General features: G+C 41.2%; 2 protein-coding genes across 4 annotated transcripts; both read left to right on the forward strand.

Annotated features, from left to right (window-relative positions):
* Nucleotides 1–1920: 1920 nt before the first annotated feature.
* Nucleotides 1921–14234, forward strand: arnt (aryl hydrocarbon receptor nuclear translocator). 3 transcript variants are annotated; one of them, XM_034101921.2, is made up of 19 exons: nt 1921–2239; nt 2856–2949; nt 3743–3793; nt 3909–3956; nt 4791–5004; nt 6022–6235; nt 6350–6452; nt 6547–6612; nt 6793–6878; nt 7001–7077; nt 7425–7559; nt 7660–7734; nt 8209–8360; nt 9516–9600; nt 10006–10193; nt 12984–13179; nt 13521–13698; nt 13778–13914; nt 14063–14234. In XM_034101921.2, exons 1-19 carry the CDS (start codon nt 2203–2205, stop codon nt 14144–14146), a joined length of 2220 nt encoding a protein of 739 aa, XP_033957812.1. In that variant the 5' UTR covers nt 1921–2202; the 3' UTR covers nt 14147–14234. The 3 variants fall into 3 exon arrangements, with proteins under 3 accessions (XP_033957812.1, XP_033957813.1, XP_033957814.1); XM_034101922.2 differs by having other exon boundaries at nt 13524–13698; XM_034101923.2 differs by lacking the exon at nt 3909–3956.
* A 3076-nt stretch (nt 14235–17310) lies between these two features.
* LOC139435406 (cortexin domain containing 2) lies at nt 17311–17496 on the forward strand. Its single transcript, XM_071206059.1, has one exon. The coding sequence runs from the start codon at nt 17311–17313 to the stop codon at nt 17494–17496; it is 186 nt and encodes a 61-aa protein (XP_071062160.1).
* Nucleotides 17497–19026: the final 1530 nt, after the last annotated feature.

A 19026-nucleotide genomic window follows, 5' to 3' on the forward strand; every position in this document is an offset into this window, starting at 1 on the left:
GATGTCCTCGCCAACTACAGGCCCATCTCCAACCTCCCATTTCTAGCCAAGGTGCTGGAAAAAGTAGTTGCCGCCCAGCTTCAGGACCATCTCCAACTAAACGGCCTCTTTGAGAAATTCCAGTCCGGTTTCCGTTCCGCCCACAGCACTGAAACAGCTCTGGTCAGGGTCACAAACGACCTGCTGATGGCGGCTGACACTGGTTCCCCATCTCTCTTCATCCTCCTGGATCTGACTGCAGCATTCGACACTGTCGACCATAACATCCTTCTTCAGCGCCTCCAATACACCATCGGACTCTCTGACTCCGCCCTGAGCTGGTTCCAGTCCTACCTGTCTGGAAGAACAGAGTACGTCTCCTTGGGAGGTGCGAGGTCCCAGACACACCCTGTCACCTGTGGTGTCCCTCCAGGGTTGGTCCTCGGACCCACTCTGTTCACCCTTTACACTCTGCCCCTTGGTCGTGTCATCACTCAGCCAGCATGGCATATCATTCCATTGCTAGGCTGATGACACGCAGCTATATATAAACACATACCCTATCCTATCACCCTTCCCATCTGCATCCTTTAACTCCTGCCTTGAGGAGATAAAGGCTTGGATGCAACAAAACTTCCTGCAGCTTAATAGCTCCAAAACAGAGGCTATTTTAGTTGGCACACCAAACCAGGTCCAGTCATCCCCCATAACCCACATTACCTTTTCTGGCCAAAACATACCCCTCTCTGCATCAGTTATCAACCTAGGTGTAAGATTTGACCGACATCTGACCTTTGACACCCACATCAAACACCTGTGCAAAACCTCCTTCTATACCACCTCAGGAACATTGCAAAACTCCGTCCCACACTCTCCCTGTCAGATGTTGAACAACTGGTCCATGCCTTCGTTTCCTCAAGGCTATACTACTGCAACGCTCTCCTCATCGGGACTCCTAGCGGGAGCCTTCAGAAGCTCCTATACGTACAGAACAGTGCCGCTAGGATCCTGATGAGGGTGAGAAAGTACAACCACATCACAGCCGTTCTTTATTCCCTCCACTGGCTTCCTGTCTCATTCGGGATCTAATACAAGATCGCACTACTGACCCATCAGTGCATCCACGGGAATGCTCCTTCATACCTCAAATAACTACTCACATCACAAACCTCCACAAGCAACCTCCGCTCCACACCCAACCGTCTGCTTCGCCCCCCAGGAACAAACTCTGCACAATGGGGGATCGGGCTTTCTGTGCAGCTACTCCTCACCTGTAGAATTCCCTCCCAGACCACCTGAGGACTCCACAGACCACTGAAGCCTTTAAGAAAGGCCTAACAACCTTGCTGTTTAAAAAAGCCTTTGATTAAACTTTGGTTTCTATTACGCCTCCTGTAGCACTATGGGATTGCTTTTAGCAATGAAAGGTGCTTTACAAATACCATTTATTATTATTATTATTATTATTATTATTAACATTTGGAATTGTTCTAAAATAATTAGTAAGCTTGATATACTGACTCATTCCTGAATAATATATATATTAAATAATAGTCTAACTATTATTGCCCAGGCATCATTTTAATGTTGCCTCTAGTAAAGGCGTGGCAAACTATAACTATTAAAGCATATCAGCAGTCGGAAATAAGACCCATCATCTTTTGTTTTTGGTAATATTTAGTGCAAATACATTTTAATGCTAACACTGCTATTATTTTTACGTAAGTACGATTGTTAAGGCGTGGCTTTTTGTTATTGTGGGGCATTTTCTCATGGTGGTATTGTTTCTTTTTAAAAATACCTGTTAGTACTTCTCCCACCACTGCCAAACAGTCCCAGCCTGTCACATGTGCTCGCACCTCTGTAAACAGGGGTGCTTTAACTTTACAGACCTGCGTGTCCCTCCCGGCGGGGCGGGGCTTAACATGGATTTCCCAACAGTTCACCTAACAGACTGAAACGCCATCTTGAACAGATATGGGGGTTTAAACCTAAACCGGGAGAAAACAGTAAAGAGGACATAAACTGTTATTTTCGCTTCTGTTGTAAATCCACTCGGGTCTCCCCGGAATAGATATAGTCGTCGTTTTGGGCGTTTATATCTGAAAATAAAGGCGCATACGTGAGGAAATCTGTGAGGCACTTGTTAGCCTCTACCCTGCTAGCAAGGGGGAGGGGCGGGGGTTTGGAGGATTTTTTTTCCGCAGCCGAAGTTGTTTGTTTATGTTATTCGAAACCGACATGTCCTCTTCAAACCAAGGTAAAGTGCAATAAAAGTCACAGCGACTATTACGTCACGTATTCATGTTCATGTGCATCTGTTTACACCGGTTATGGACGTTTATAGCTAAAGAGGACACTTTCCTAAAGATAGCGTGACAGCATCGGCTAAGTTAGCTTAGTAGCTAAGCTAATGCCACAGCAAGGCTAGCTGGTTATTGCATAAGTGTTAGCATGCTAACCTGGTACATTAGCGACTTGACTGTTAAAAAAAGCTCTGCTGTGATATGTTGAATGGCTCAATGAGATTAACCAAAATCTAATTTAGCTGTGGTTTGCTAGCTTGGTTTCTGTTTTTAGGTAATGTGGCTCACATGATTGATTTCTGCATGTAGCCTTGACGTTAGCTTAGTGTCGTGGCTGTGTGAGCTCTCTACAACATTCACACTCAAAGTGTAATAGTTGACGTGAAGCTAACTTAATGCTGATGAATACACAGGTTGTTAAATAAACCCATTGTCAGTTGTGTTCGTTTATCCTAACTTGGCTTTTATGTGTATAGCTTTAGTTTCCTTTTTGAATGCTTGAGGCTCAGTAGGAAATCACCTGTCAACCCTGCTACATTTCGTCTTTCTGTGCCTCTGTGTTATAAATAGAGTTGCCAGACCCTAATCTGGGTATGGGGGCAAGTGGGACCCAAGGAAGTGGCGGGGCTGTTGTACCAAAAGGGACCAACAAAAGAAGAGCTGCGTAAGTGTTTGTGTGGTAGTGTTAACAGTGTGCTGATATAAAGTAGTGGAAATAACCTAAATATATGTTCTCAAGTGCTGTAAGATCGATTACTAATTTGAGATACTTTTCCTTTTCTTGAGTTTTTCCCTTTTATATTTTGTCTTTACTACATCTCAGAGTAAAAAATGTTGTCGTTGCTATTTGCTTTCAGATTACAATTGTGCCATGCCCTTCCTGTCCAGCAGAAATACAAAGGATTGAACATTATTTTACAAATAAACTAAACAGTTAATATTTGCTTTAAAAACAATTATGGATCTTCTAGAAGAAGCATCGTCACAAAGCTCAAAACAGGGCTGTTATATGAACTAATTTCACTTCAGGGAAAGAGGGTTTTCATGGGATATATAACATATTGAGAATGTTATATATACAGTAGAGAATGTCGTTTTTTTTTAAAAATAAAAAATAAAGTAATATATAACATAGTCTTAAATCGTAAAACACTGACAGGGCACATTTAACTGTATAATAAGGACTTTGACTTTTTATACTTTAAGTACATTTTAAGGATAAGACATACATATTTCTACTTAAGTAAGTAGGAATTGTTCTTCTATTGGATCATTTTGACAGTGGTTTTTGTTGTTTCACTTAAGAAAGGATGTGTATACTTCTTACACCAGTGCTAATGTGTCAGTATTGTGTGAGAATTTGCTGACTGGTTTAGTTTTATTTGTACTCTTGGTCAAAGTTCTTGTGAGAATATTTATGTGAAACTTCTGATGTGTCTCTCTTCTCCTTATTACAGGCCAGACTTTGATGACGATGATGATGATGATGATGGAAACAAATTGTTCAGGTACATTTCTCTCTGTTTTCCTGTCATTATAAAAAAGAAGAAGTGATAGATCAAGTGTTGGGATTGTTTGGGCTGTTTCGATAGTAAGAAAGGTTTTCTCTTTTTTGTTTGTTAGGTGTGACGATGAATCAGGAGGCGGAAATGACAAAGAGCGTTTTGCCAGGTAGGGGGGGTGGGTGTAGAGGAACAACATTATTGATACAACAGTTTCCCCAGTGCCGCTCTCCCTCTCCTTTCCAATAGTTGTTGAACCCTTGCACTTATTTTTATTTTGTTATTTTTCGGGCCTGTGTTTTAGTGGGTTGGTTTCATTTCCATGTTTTTTGAAGAGCATCAGAGTTTTGCAGATAAGGAAAAACAAGCCAGGTATGGCTGTACCACTTTGGAAGGCTCCTTCTCCTGCTTGTATCCACATCAATATTGAATGCACAAATAAGTCCTGTCCTGTCGGGACCCCATATCATCATTTAGACAGCACAAAATGACTGGTATTTTTTGCTGCTCTTTGCATCTGTTTTGGTGCCTGTCAGAATGCTTTGCTTTTTTGCCCAAAGCAGCTGGCTGTGTCTGTCAGGCCAACACTGTGTTATGCGTAACTAACTGCTAAGCTGTGTGTGACTCAAGGACCTTTTTCACTTTGATAATCCTTTCCCCTTGAGCAACTGTCCCTTCTGTCTCCTTTCTCCCTCTCTCAGGACTTCTAAATGGTCTTTCTCTTTCTGCACTTGCTCTCTTTTGTCACACCAACTGGCTTTTCAAACCAGTCTCTCTTGCTGTCTCGCTATCATTTTTTACATAAATTATTTTATAGTTTTTTGCGTCCATTATTTCTCTCACTTTCTCTCTTTCCCTCCACTTCTTTGATTGGCATACTTGCATTGCAGCATTTACTCTAAACTCTACTCCATGTTGTCCACCTGCCCATCTGTTTCCCCCATCTCAACCCCTCCTATCCTCTGTACCTCCTCCTTCCTCCCTCGTCTCCTCTCCTCTTCAGGGAGAACCACAGTGAGATTGAGAGGCGGCGGAGGAACAAGATGACTGCTTACATCACTGAATTGTCAGACATGGTGCCCACCTGCAGTGCACTAGCACGGAAACCAGACAAACTAACCATCCTCCGAATGGCCGTGTCTCACATGAAGTCTCTGAGAGGAAGTGGCAACACCAACTCGGATGGATCATACAAACCTTCCTTTCTCACTGACCAGGTAAGAGCAACTGACAGAGGCAGGGAAATATAGATATTGAGATGTGAAATGTAAGAAGAAAGTCTACTAAATTGGGTTTGATTGAATTCTCAGGGGGGGATCTTTAAACTTGCTGAAGATATGTTCAGATTGTGGAGCAATTTTAGACGAGGCAGTCATTTGATACAAAGGTCTCAAAGTCCCACTGTTGTTTACACAAAACCTCTGTGAGCTCAATTGAAATCAAGTGAAAAAGCAGTTAAAGTAGCACAGTGACCTTACTAGTGTAAACACAATTTGCTGTGAATCATTTCACCGTATTCACCAGTCTTTCCTCTGGGCTCTTGGTCAACATGTACATCGCTCAAAAAGGAACTTAATGAACACACAATGACTGTAATGTACTGTAAGTGAGCCTCCTGGGCCCTACACTCTCCTGGTGAGGCTCCTTGCTGAAAAGTGCATAGAAGTAACTGGTGTCACTATCATAGAGGTAGCACACATACACCCCTCTCCAGGTCCACAGTGTAAACAGCAATGACAGTGCCCATGGTTCATAGATACGGTTAGATTCGATTTAATTGTATCTTCATTGCGTACAGGTATTGAGACAACAAAATGCAGTTTAGCATTTAACCTGTAGTGCAAAACGAATAACAAATACATCCTCAAACAAATATCCTTATAATCTGAATAAAGTGGTTAATCTGGTTAATTATACTTCTTTTTTTAAATTACATATTTTGAACAAGTTTAACTCCTCAGTTTTGTTAGATTGCTGCCAGACCATCTTGTTAATACATGTGCATGTCTCTGTTTGTGTGTGGCATGCAAGAGACAGAAACTGGACAGTAGTTAAAAAGTTGTTTGTAAAGCAGCTGGAGGCGTTTATATATATATATATATATATATATATATATATATATATATATATATATATATTTATATATAGGGATTTGGGTGTTGTAAAAGTGGGTTAATCACAAAAAATGAAATGACAATCACTTTACTTATGAATGGCCTGCCATCTCTCTACAGGAATTGAAGCACCTCATCCTGGAGGCAGCAGACGGCTTCCTGTTTGTGGTGTCATGTGAGACCGGCCGCATTGTTTACGTCTCTGACTCCCTGACACCCGTCCTCAACCAGGCTCAGGCTGAGTGGCTGGGGTCCTCCCTGTACGACCAGCTGCACCCTGACGACACAGAGAAGCTCAGAGAGCAGCTCTCTACTGCAGAGAATAACAACACAGGTACAACGATACACTATTCATCTCAAAAGTGTTTGTCATTATAAAAAAGTTGTTGCATGGTCACAACATTACTCCCAAAATTGAGTCCATTTTGTCTCCTCTTTGCTTTTATAGGGCGGATGTTGGACTTGAAGACAGGAACAGTGAAGAAGGAAGGCCAGCCGTCGTCCGCCAGAATGAGTATGGGAGCCCGACGATCATTCATCTGCAGAATGAGGTGTGATTCACGCTACTGTTAATTATCCATTTCATTATTTCTATCAATGTGTGTGTTGATACATAACTGTGTGTCGGCCTGTGTGTATTTGCAGGTGTGGCTCTTGTCCTGTGGAACCGTTGTCCATGAACAGACTGAACTTCCTGAGGAATAGAAACAGGTGACAACAAAACAAAACAGTTTTTTTTTTTTTTTATTTAATTGTGATAACTGTGCAGAATATAAGCAACCCCCATTGCCAGGAAGCAATGAGATGCACTAAGCCTAATGTATACATATGTCATAGTAACAGGACTGATTGAATTTGCTGTGTATTTGATCATTTATTCCATCACCTCAGGAATGGTTTGGCTACAGCCAAGGAAGGGGAGCCCCAGTATGTAGTGGTCCACTGTACAGGATACATCAAGTCCTGGCCTCCTTCAGGTAAAACCAGTCACTTCATGTACTTCATAATATTGCTGGGACCTGTAAAGTGATGCTTGAAAAATCATTTGTATAAGTTATTCCTTGTGTTCCATGCTAATATATATTTTTGCATGTTTTAGGAGTTTCCCTAGCAGACGATGACTCGGACAACACTCAGGGGAGTCGCTACTGTCTGGTTGCCATTGGGAGATTACAGGTATGAGGGATGCCTGGTGGGTCCATAGGCACATCTGTCTGCTGTGCTTAGGAGAGTTGCATAATTAAAAGTCATTCATTATGGAAATGTAACTTTTGGTATGGATCTTTACATCTTAACTGCAGATGTGTATGCATCTTTAAAAAACTGCAGGGCAAGACTCTTCACCCTAAATTGATCCTGTGGGCATTGTCCACAGTACTCAATGTATTACATGTTTAATATATGTAATGTAACGCGCTTAGAGCACTTGGAAAAAAGCGCTATATATATATAGCATAGTCTGGTAGCTTGCATCCTTTAGGTCATAATGCTAATGCAGTTTTTCTTTTTCTTTTTTCCTTAAGGTGACTTGTTGCCCGGGTGACACAGACGTCAACAGCCTCAGTGTTCCGGTGGAGTTCATCTCGCGCCATAACTGTCAGGGCATATTCACCTTCGTGGATCACCGCTGCTTAGCCGCTGTCGGCTACCAGCCCCAGGTAACACTCAGCCGGAGGAAATGTCAGGGAGGGAATGCATCCTCCAACAACCTTTGTGCTAATGGTGTTTTTGTTTTCCTTCTGCTGCTGCGTGTTGCAGGAATTATTGGGAAAAAGTATTCTGGATCTCGCCCACGCTGAAGACCAGGGCTTACTGCGAGACGGCTTCCAACAGGTAGGACTGACTAAATATGTGCAGCTTTTCGAGGACTCGATTCTAATTTCAGTTTTTTTTTTTTTTGTACTACCACATGTACAAGCACTTAAAAAGGATTAAAGACAATATGACTACATGTGTCAGCATTGTATGTCGATACATTAGAACTCAGATTAAAATGACTAAGTAAATGGCCTTTAGTTCTGTTTTGTAGTTCCCTGGTGAATCTGAACATCCCTTCTGTTTCTGTGGGTGTTTGAAAGAATGCAGTTATTTAAATTGACATGACAAAAACTTAATTGCATTGCACTACTTCAGTCATCAGCTTAAACAAAAGCATTAGTTCCGCTGTAGTGAACCAGATGAATTCTGCCACTTGAATTAACACAAATGTTCCTGCAGTAAAACTTGAGTAATGCGAGATGAAAATGAAAGATATGCTCAAGGAAAACCCCAGATTGTGACTGCTTGCTGTGCTTGCTGTGTCCGCAGGTGGTGAAGCTGAAGGGCCAGGTCCTGTCAGTCATGTTTCGGTTTCGCTCCAAATCCAGAGAGTGGAACCTGATGAGAACCAGCTTCTTCACCTTCCAGAACCCGTTCTCAGAGGAGATTGAGTATATCATCTGCACCAATGTTAATGTCAAGTGAGTCCCACGCTGATTTTATCAATACTGCTGATTGTGTAACTTTATTACACAATTAAATACAGTCCATAATGAAACCATTGACATTTTGAAATGTCACTGTAAGATCCCTCCGTCTGAATGCTTCCCTGTCACCCTCGATCCCCACATCCTCTCACCCCAACCACTTTAATAAGCCACACACTGACCCCTCTCCCCCTCCTCCTCTGCCCATCTCTGATTGTGGGCCATTAGAAACTCGACTCAGGACCCCCTCACTCCCATCTCCTCCCCAGGGGGTTCGCTGCCCCCCTCCCTGGGTCAGGGCAGCCCGAGCTGCCCTCCTGTAATGCTCAGTCCGGGGCACATGGCCGGCAGGTGAGACCAGGCCTGAATACCCCCCCCCCCGCATGGGAGAACAGGGGCTGCTTCTTCCTGGGAGACAACTGCTGTTTAGAGCAAGCTACACTCCCTCTGTATTTGTTACCTTTTCCACTCTGGGTGATTCTTCTCGTTTGTCTCTGTTCTCCTGTAGTAGTACGAAGATAGTAGAGATGCTCCGATAGATTGTCCGATGAATTTGTGCTGCGTGATGGTTTTACGTCACACACAAAACAGACGCAGACAGACCGTAACATCACAGCCACACTGGCAACATCTCGTCTGTGTGGAACTACTCCAGCACAAGTGAAGAATTAATAAAGCTCACAATTTAACACACGCATGTCCAACAAAAGCTGTGGACAAACAACCTTAAAAACAAGAAGGGCATGTATTGTGGTATCACTTGGCATACATTACATTTTTGGTTGTTTCTCAAATAGAAAGAAAGAAGAAAAAATGTGCAAGACTTCGGCCAAGAAAATAGCAGTCGGTGCATCTCTAAAATAATAGTGCTGTTCTCTGATGGGAAGCATGTGTAATAGTTGGTAGATAATATGGAGGTTTGAACACAGGTGGTGTAGCATCATGTTAGCGCTACGTGTTTGTATAACAGACCTTTTGTGTCTCTGTCTTCCTCTTCTCTCCTCGTTCTCTTTTATGTTGCCATGGTGACCGGTGGCGGTGCTATTTTGACAGCAGGTGTTTGGGCTTTCTCACTCAACAGTGGAGGGGCTTGAAAATGGAAATTAGGCTATTTTAGACCCACTCTCTCTCTCTGTTTTCCCTTTTCAGGCAGCTACAGCAGCAGCAGGCGGAGCTGGAAGGAGGCGGAGCCAGAGACGGTCTGTATGAGGCCGGACCGATCGCCCTCTCACAGGTTAGGCCACGCACCCATGGGTGACACATGAATGTACTTGTGCAGTTTGATCCGAGCATAGATCTTCAGGATGTTGCTGAAATGACCGGTCAGGCATTCTTATGAAAACGGTTGCAGGATGTTGATTGTTTGTTCAGCATCAAAACACAAACGGATGTCGGGGGGGGACCCATTATCACAACTGACTTCCTGTTGTTCATGCTCGACCTCAGCTAACCCTTAGTTATACTTTGTTATAGAGCTTTTAAGTCTCGAAGATTTCCTAATTGTATTTAACTCTGTGTTCATGCCTTGGTTCATTTAGGAATTAAGATCAATATCAACATTTCAGTCGGGCCAATGTTTCACCACTTAGAGAGTTTTAAAGAGAGTGACCCCTGACTGAGTGTTTCTGGTGGTCCTCAGGTGCCGGTGCTGTCGGTGACAGCAGTGGGGCCCGCCCACAGCAATAGCCTGGAGAAGCGCGAGCTGTACCCCTCTCTCTTCCAAGGCCCCGATCAGACCAAGGGCCTGCCCTCCACCTCCACCCCCGCCACACAGATCTACCCAGCAGCCAATAACTTCGCTGCTGGTCGTTCCAATGATGCATACAGGTAGGAAGTCATCTTGTGTTTTACATGCCTGTGTAAGTGTTTTCCTGCAGAGCAGAGCAAAAAGCCATCTGATACATTGTGTAGCTCTTTCAGACCGTCTTTTACCACACCAAACGACATGGCACAGAAACCAGAAGCTTGTTATCGTGTTGTCTTGAGATCAGACTTAAGTCGGTTATTTCTTGGAGATAACAGTGATTTTGTCAAGTAATATACTCAAGTTAACAGCTGAAGATAATAGGATTTGGGCTGCGACATCAATTCATTGTGCTGATTATTATTATTATAATTCATTATTTGGTTTATAAAATGTCAGGATATAAAAATGTGCTTCTATTTTCTAAGTCCAAATGTCTTGTTATGTCAGTCCAAAACCCAGGGATAGTTTAATTTTGTTTTAATTTAATTGTATATAAAACCAAGGAAATCAGGAAATGTCCATATTTACATTTTCTGCCATTTTTGCTTGATCAATTATTAAAATAGATATGTAATAGCATTTCTGTCTATTTTTCTAATGTTAAAGCACTTAATTGTTATCTACTGTAAACTACATGAATATTCAGAGCAGCTCCTCGCTGTACTGAGATGATATGAACTGATGGATTTATGTAACCTATCCACTGATTTGTATGTCTGTAGGTTTTGCCTATCAAATCAAATCAAGTTTTATTTATATTGCACATTTATAAACGATTTTTGGTCGAGCCAAAGTGCTGTACATATAATAAAAATAGCCTACAGTAGAGACACTTTACAGCTAATACAACAGCACAGATTGTTCAGAATATCAGTATGAGAAAAACGACACCCTCTATCCTTAGACCCTCACATCGTACAAGGAAACACTTCCAGAGAAAACCCACAGTTTAGGGTCATTGATAGACTATGTGTGGAATAGGAATGGTAAAGTGATGTGATCGTTTGCAACCTGCAGTAGAAATAGTAGTTAATTAATATATTTTCCTTAAAGAAATTTGAATTTAAAAATCTACTACTCGGGGAAGAAGGCCAACCAGTTTTAATTAGGCCAAATTAACTCACAGTATCTATTACAAGCACTTTTGTTCATGTGTAATCCATAATAAAATACAAAATTATAGTTTGATCTTTGTATCTTATTATTATCAGCAGAGAAAATGTAATGTTTTTACAACAATATACAATTAATCCTACCAATATAGATGGGAACCGGGTTGGGGGGGGTCCCGAAAATATTTCCAATTACCCAAGGGGGGCCCGACTGAAAAAGTTTGGGAACCACTGCCTTAATGTATAATAGCCTGTCAGGGCCCATGGGAACACTCGGTATATAAAGGGTATCGGAGAACAAAGGCTTCCAACATGTGCTTTAAGCCGGCCCAGATGCTGCATGACAGTGATGATGATTTCATCAGGATGTATTCCTGTAAGCACACCGTTTTTAGTGTTTCTCGCTGTTACATCAACCTTTCTTATTTGTGTTATACATTTTGTGGGGGGTGAAGAAGTGGTTTCTATGTTTATTTGAACAGAGCTACATGTATCTCAATATTATGTTTGGTGATACTCTATCTCAGCCCCGGGGAGGGCTCCAGAGAGCTTCAGGGGAGGCGCAGCGTGAGAAAAAAATAACGACAAACAGTGAAATCTAGCTAGTTAACTTCAGCCAACTTTGTGCAAGCGGCAACATGGATCGATTTTTAGTGAAGTTACCTAAAGTGAGAGAGGAGACGGCGTCTGGCAGAAAACGGAGGAAGTATGATCACGATTATTTGAAGCTAGGATTTTCATGGACCGGTCCTGGCAGGGGCGGACTGGCCATCTGTGTGTTCTGGAGAATCACAGAACGGCGATCGTCAGCGCGCCGTTGACGGCTCACTGACAGCCGGCACCGCCCTTTATTTTAATTGTATTGGTACTTACTTTGATCAAAAGCAAGTAGCGGTCAAGGCTGCAGCCAGAGGATGACCTACGTTTATTCCTGTCTACATTGATTCCCCGCATCATCCGCCTGTGCGCATCAAAGACGCAGACTCATTGTTCCCACTAAAGTAGGGGTGAGTAGGAGGCAGAGTGGACGTTCAGTGTGTTGCCGGGAGCATATAAGGATTTCTCCACCATGTTAAAAATGTTTTTAAAAAAAGTTTAAAACATAAAGATAAAAAAGTTGTTGTTTAATGTTTTAAGAAGGTGATGCTACTCAGCCAATCAAATCGGTGCAGTCAGTGAGCACGATAGATTCAAACACAGAAACGAGACAAGAAGAGAGAAACAGTCGGAGCCATTTCAGATGGCGTGCTCAAAAAAGAGAAAGGTAGACGGAGCGAAAACAGAGCATTTAATGACATGTTCTCTTACTGGACCTCTTTGAAATGCAATTGAATACCCCTGCATTATAGCAACAACAATAATAATAATAATAATAATGGCAATAATTGGGAGGGGGGGTGCGGCTGTTCTTATGTTCTCTGAGGGGAGGGTCACCTTCCCACACTTTGAAAACCCCTGCTCTATCTGTTCTCCAAAACATTAACGATGTTTGTATTGCTCATATGCCAAGATGTGTGGCAGACAGCGGCTCAGATTGCATCAAAAGTAGTGCTAGAAAAACCTTTTTATATCTTACATTTACTGCATAGGGCGGTGAGCTTTTTCCCCCCATGACAGTTTTTTTGCCTAGCTAAGAGTATTGTTATGTAATAATATGTAATAATAACCCTTCATATGGTACTTATCATTTCCTACACATAGTCTTCGTAACTGACAGCCAGGTAACGGAGCTCTTCCTCCCCTCCCTGTTGCCTGCAGGCCGGTCCCGATGGCCCCACAGATGGCACAGCCAGCACACTCGGCGGGGCAGATGCTCGCTCAGATGTCCCGTCAGAACGTAGTGCCTCAGTCGGTGACCCCCTCCAGCACCAACAGCCCCATGCATGGGGGCCCAGCAGGAAGCTGGCCTGGTGCGGCCGCTGGAGTCAGACCACAAGCCCAGTTTAATAACCAGGTAAGAAAGATCTACTATTTAACTTTGTTTTGCTTTTAAATCAATCTTTATTGCCAAATAAATACAACTAGATACTTTTTTATAGTGATCCTTGTATGTGTTTATCCATTTGCTCACATTTTTATTGAGCATCCAACCTATCTATCGAGAAAAGTACCTTTTTCAAAAGTACTTAAGCACAACTTTCACATGCTTTTACTTTACTAACGTAGTCCCCATTTGAATGCTACTTTATTGTTCCAGCCTCTCCTTTTGCTATATTGATACTTTGAAGTAATCTGTGCACTTCATCCACCACTGTCTATCTACAAATGAGTACATGACTCTTCCTGTTTTACCAGCAGGTGGCGCCCCAGGCACCAAAGATCATGTCCCCACAGTTTGCTCCCATGGGAGGATATGGCAGTGGCTCTTCCAACTCTTTTGGCCAGATGCCCACAGGAGTTGCTCCCACCCCCACCGTCAATGGAAACTACCCGCCCATGAATGCGCGTGCCATCCTCAACACCAATGGTTATGGTAGGTTAATGTAACACCATTTTTGATTCTGAGTCTCTGATATCCTGGTGCGTCCTCTCACGGCTCTGCTTTATCCCAGATGGCGCTCAGTCTGGGGCTCAGTTCCCCCCCCGGGCGGCGGAGGCAGTGTGGCCCCAGTGGCCGGGCCATCAGCTCTCGCAGAGTAATGCAGAGCAGCATCCTCATGCTCAGGGCAACCAGCAAGACATGTTTCCTGTGAGTGAACAGGCTTTCTCTCTCTCTCTCTCTCTCTCTCTCTCTCTCTCTCTCTCTCTCTCTCTCTCTCTCTCTCTCTCTCTCACCATTGAGTCTCCCTGTCTCTGTCACTTAAAATGAGTCTCTTTATCTCTTTAATCTGATTCAGGATGTGTTGTCTATGCTGGACCAGCCGGCCAACTTCAACGGCGATGACTTTGAGATCCCTATCTACCCTTCGTTCGACCAGTGACCTGCTCCACACTTATCCGCCGGTCTACCCCTTTGTCCTCTTGAGGATTTTGCCCTCACTTTTATATGATATAGCTCTTATTGCTCTTCTGCTCCGCTTTTCTTCCTGCTCCTGCGAGTAGCACTCTCCCCTTGCTTTGCATGGCTTAAATCGCACTGCCACAAGCCAGTTAAAGACGGCGGGATATATCTGACTGCAGATATCGAGGGGAGGAAAATCAAGGACAAAAAGATAATATTCCAGCCATTGAAAGAGAATTCTCTAGCTAGCACTGCCCAAAGGTCAACAATCTATGTTGTAGATATGTGAGATAAATATAAATATATATAAAACATAAATATATAAAAACGCACAATCACCCAACCACACTTGAATAGACTGTACAAAAACACTCTGGTAAACATACACAGGAAGTAAACCACACACACACACACACACACACACACACACACGCACACACACAAAACGGCCTTTTAGATGTTCTAGATTTTCTCAGGCTGTGATGACTGGTGTTTTTTGCTGTTTTACCATTTAGCATTTAGACTAATCCATTTAATCATTGATTTAAACTCTCAGGAAATTGCAGGGATATACAGCTTTGGTGATTTATTTTATTTTTGTAATATCTCAGCTGTTGCACGCAAACCACCACTGTCTGTGCCAACCCGACTCACAGTTTGAACTCCACAGCATGACTTTGCATGTCTCTGCGCTGCTTTCATGGAGCGATTCTACAATGTGTAGATGTATAGTTTATCCTCTTGAGGAACACGTGAGGTTTTTCTTCATTGAATGATGTCCTTCAATAACAACAACAAACACAGTGTGACAATGGCTACTCACTGTTGTCTCTGTGCTCGTTGGAAATGTATACAATCTACTTTTCCTTGCCGACTTTAACATGTATACAGTTTGCATGTGTTTATGTATGTAGCATTGATGCGTACAGGATCAATATCAACTATAACACAGTTGTAGGGTTTCTGACTTGCTTCATATTCTTCTTCTTTCTTTCACTCTGCATTACCCTGTACCAAGTATGGGCTTTTTTTACTCCTTTTGTAAAATAGACATAAAGAAAGAAATCTCACAGCAATGATTAACAAGCAGGAATTGTGTATCTTTAAAGCCATTCTTTATTTGTTGTCATAACTGTTTTCCTTGATGATTTTAAAATGAAGAGATGTGGTAGAAGTGTCTGATTTAATTGAAATGCTTCCTGAGTATTTTCTTGTTATTTTGAAACTTGTGATCTCTTGACGTCTGCATTGCCCTATTCTGATTGGTATTTAATTAAGGGTTTGATCAGGGTCTTCAGGATTAAAATGGAATGAACAGAGCTAAAAACAATCTGATCTACAAGTGAGAACGCCCAAAACGTTTATGTTGTTCTCTAGTTTGTGAGAAACATTAGGATCCGACCGTCTGTGTTATACAATCAATTTTTGTGGGAAAGTTTGTAATATAGAAGAATGTTGTTGGGTGAAAGACGATGCTTCTAAAAATATTTAGATTTTTAATATGTGGAAATAGTTTCAATTTGACCCTTTTTATTACATGTTCCCATTGTCTGGGTGGAACACTTTTTGACAAATGACTTGTATGTAAACCCATGTTGATTATTGTCCAGTGTTCATCTTGGAGAGGATGGACTGTGTTATCTTTGTTATTGTTTGCTCTGTATCCAGGTTGTTTTTTCCAATGATGTGAACTTTTATCACTCATAGAAACACAAATATATAAATACAATGTATATGAAATGTTAAACGAGAGAGAAAGAGTTTGTCTTTTTTGTATTAAATTGTTGAAATTAAGATGTTTGACTCTGTTTTGGACTGCACTCAGTGGTAGGTCATGGTTAATCCGCACACCGCATCATTTAATCCTTAATTACTAACTTGTATATATTTCCAGGCTTGTCCATAGCCGCTTCAGCCGTACACTACACTACACTACACTACACTGATCACACTCATGCAAGAGTCATGGCTGTTTTCAGTTACAACCCTGCATGTATTCGCTTCCTTGAAACAGTTTTAAGTTCTCAATTGATGAAGAAACAAAAACCAACATGCTTTGATTGGCCTGTCTCTGTTTTCCCCATTCTGTTTATTGGTGAAGACGGTAGAGATCCGTTTGTATCTCCTGGGATCGGTTTCCGTCTTTGTCCTTCTCCCTTCTCATTCACAGCCCGGAGGTGAAAACAGATGGCACTAACTGGTCCAAGATAGGTTTACTGTGTCCACTCTGCCCTGTTTTGGGTTGCACTTGACTGACGTCTTGTGCTGTAAATCTTGTTACACTGATAGCATTACAACACATAGACACTTGTTGTGTTGGTTGTTGACTCAGATCCAATGTTTTAACCCAGATTCAATGTTATTTGCATAGAGTCACATTACTCTTAACGTGTGTGTCCTAGTGGCATCAGAATACAAGCAATCTGCATTTTTTTGGGTCAGGATCAGTTTCCAACCACTCTCAAGTGGATTGCCCCTAAGGCGTGATATCCTCTTTCTCTTCCTCAAGCTTTTTGTTTTTCTTTTTGCATCTTCACCACTAACCTACTTATTTTATCTTTTTGTCCAGAAGCAGCCAAAATGTTTGAAGTAAACGGATTGTTTAGCCAGCATCTTAATCTTTCATAATCTGCACACCAGATTTGCTTTAGAAACGTGTTTAAGGCAACACATGTATGTCCTGTGTCCTTGTAGTGACCAGGGGATCCAGTGGCTCCTGTTAGGTGTCATCTCTTGTCCAGCATACTCTCCTGAAGAGACCACAGAGATGCCCGAGTGTTCTAATCTCAGGAACGGCCTGATCGTTACCAAACTCCTTATTAACTATTGATGGAGAACACGAGTGCCAAATGGGGCACCGTGTGTCCACCAATCTATCTTGTCTTTGGGACGAGGGCATTAGGTGTTGGGAGAATAAAAAAGGATCCAAGACACATAAAAGAAGAAAAGTTGTTTTTTCAGATAAAAACCTTCACAATGAGCATCTACAGAGGAGCTGGCCATTCATGGATTTTCATGGATTTTTTTATAATTGAAGTGTTAGTGGAACTACTTTGATGGTTTCAACAACCAAAAGATAATTAAACAGATGAGGCAACAGAGGAATAGATATACTTGTATTTATTATTTGGTGGATTTGTCAACATGGACCCTCCAATGCTCCCTGTGTCCCGGATGGATGTGGATGTGGACCTTGGGTTTGCCTTCTTCTTCTTCTTCCTGCTCTGCTTCTTCTTGTTGGTGACCATATTCCGCTGTGCTCAGATGGTGCTCGACCCTTACAGTAATATCTCTACAGCCACATACCAGGAGGAACAGTCACAGGAGTGATTGACCTGAATATAAACACAGCAATGCCATGACGCAGTCTAAATACATTTGAAAAATGAGTTGCCAGAAGCTAAAGACTCATTTGAGGCTTCTTTTATGACGAGTTAGTCCAGTGGAATTTTGTCTTTTTTACAGTTTTACTTTTGCATAGCTCATACTTAAATTACAACATATATTATTATTTGTACATGTCTATCCAACATCTACAAACAATGTAAGTATGCAATGTAAATTACATGATGTACTTAATGTGCCTTATATGCTTATGAGTAAGATAAAATATGATTTCGTACAATTGGAAAACTCCTCAAAGACAGAGCATAGTTGTTTTGGCTTGTATGTGTGCTGTATATTCTGCACATGATGAAATATTTTACTGTTAATTTAGAAATTTGAAACACCAATGATTTCATGCAGGTAGGTCTTTCTAGTGAGATAAAAATAAATGACTGCATGTCTGTATATTAAGGTACTAATATATCGAAAATCAAAATGAGTACATGTAAAGTGTAAAGTTGTGTTTAACTGTAAACAATACAATTAACAATTCAGCAGAAAAAAAATGGTCTCTGGTCAGAGCCTTTGCATTTAATCAGATTTAATATTTTGGTTTTGCAAAAAACGTTATCATTCTGAGAATCAGCCAAACTTGACTTAAACGACAGAGAACAGAAAAGCTGACTCCAACAGAATACCAGAATCTACATGCAGTGAAACACTTCTTAATAGACACAGTGGTAAATACTCTCCCTTTCAGAATAATTGGTCACAGATGTTTTACCGTTCTCCTTAATAGAAATACAATGCTCAACAGATGTTTCTCTTTTTCCCCCGAATGCTCTCACACAATGTTTTGGAGATATTGCACAAACTTGCATGCGAGTTGCTTCTCATCAGACAAATGTAACCCATTCCTGATCTTGTAACATGTATTGGTAATTTGTCAAGAGAGGCAGTATTACAATAATAAGAAAAGTAAATAAAAAGAGGAGACATTATTAATGTGCACCCTTAAGGGGTTCTCAGAAATAAAGTACAGATATTAGTGATTGCTGAATGAATAATAGACTAGTTGTTTAACATAATGAAAAAGAATAGGCCTAATACTAAAATGTTTGAGTCATGGCACAGCCTAAAACACAGTTTTGAATCTGTCCCTATAAGTCCCATGCATGAAGTGCGTTGAAAAATATTAAATGACATCTAATCCTATGATGAATAAATGCACAAATTGTTACAATTGTACTCAGCCCTAACTCTGGGTGGATAGGGAATCTTATCTTATCATATATATATATATAATATATAATATAATATATAGATATATATAAACTAATAAGAAATATATATATATATATATATATATATATATATATATATATATATATATATAATATATATATATATAAACTAATAAGAAATATATATATATATATATATATACATATATATTTCGTATTAGTTTATGAGAGGACTATCATTATTTGTTCTTTACTTTAAGCGGTTTTATGTGTTATGTTTACTTTTTGA

Source organism: Pseudochaenichthys georgianus, chromosome 16, assembly GCF_902827115.2.
Source record: "Pseudochaenichthys georgianus chromosome 16, fPseGeo1.2, whole genome shotgun sequence".
NCBI classification, from domain to species: Eukaryota; Metazoa; Chordata; class Actinopteri; order Perciformes; family Channichthyidae; genus Pseudochaenichthys; species Pseudochaenichthys georgianus.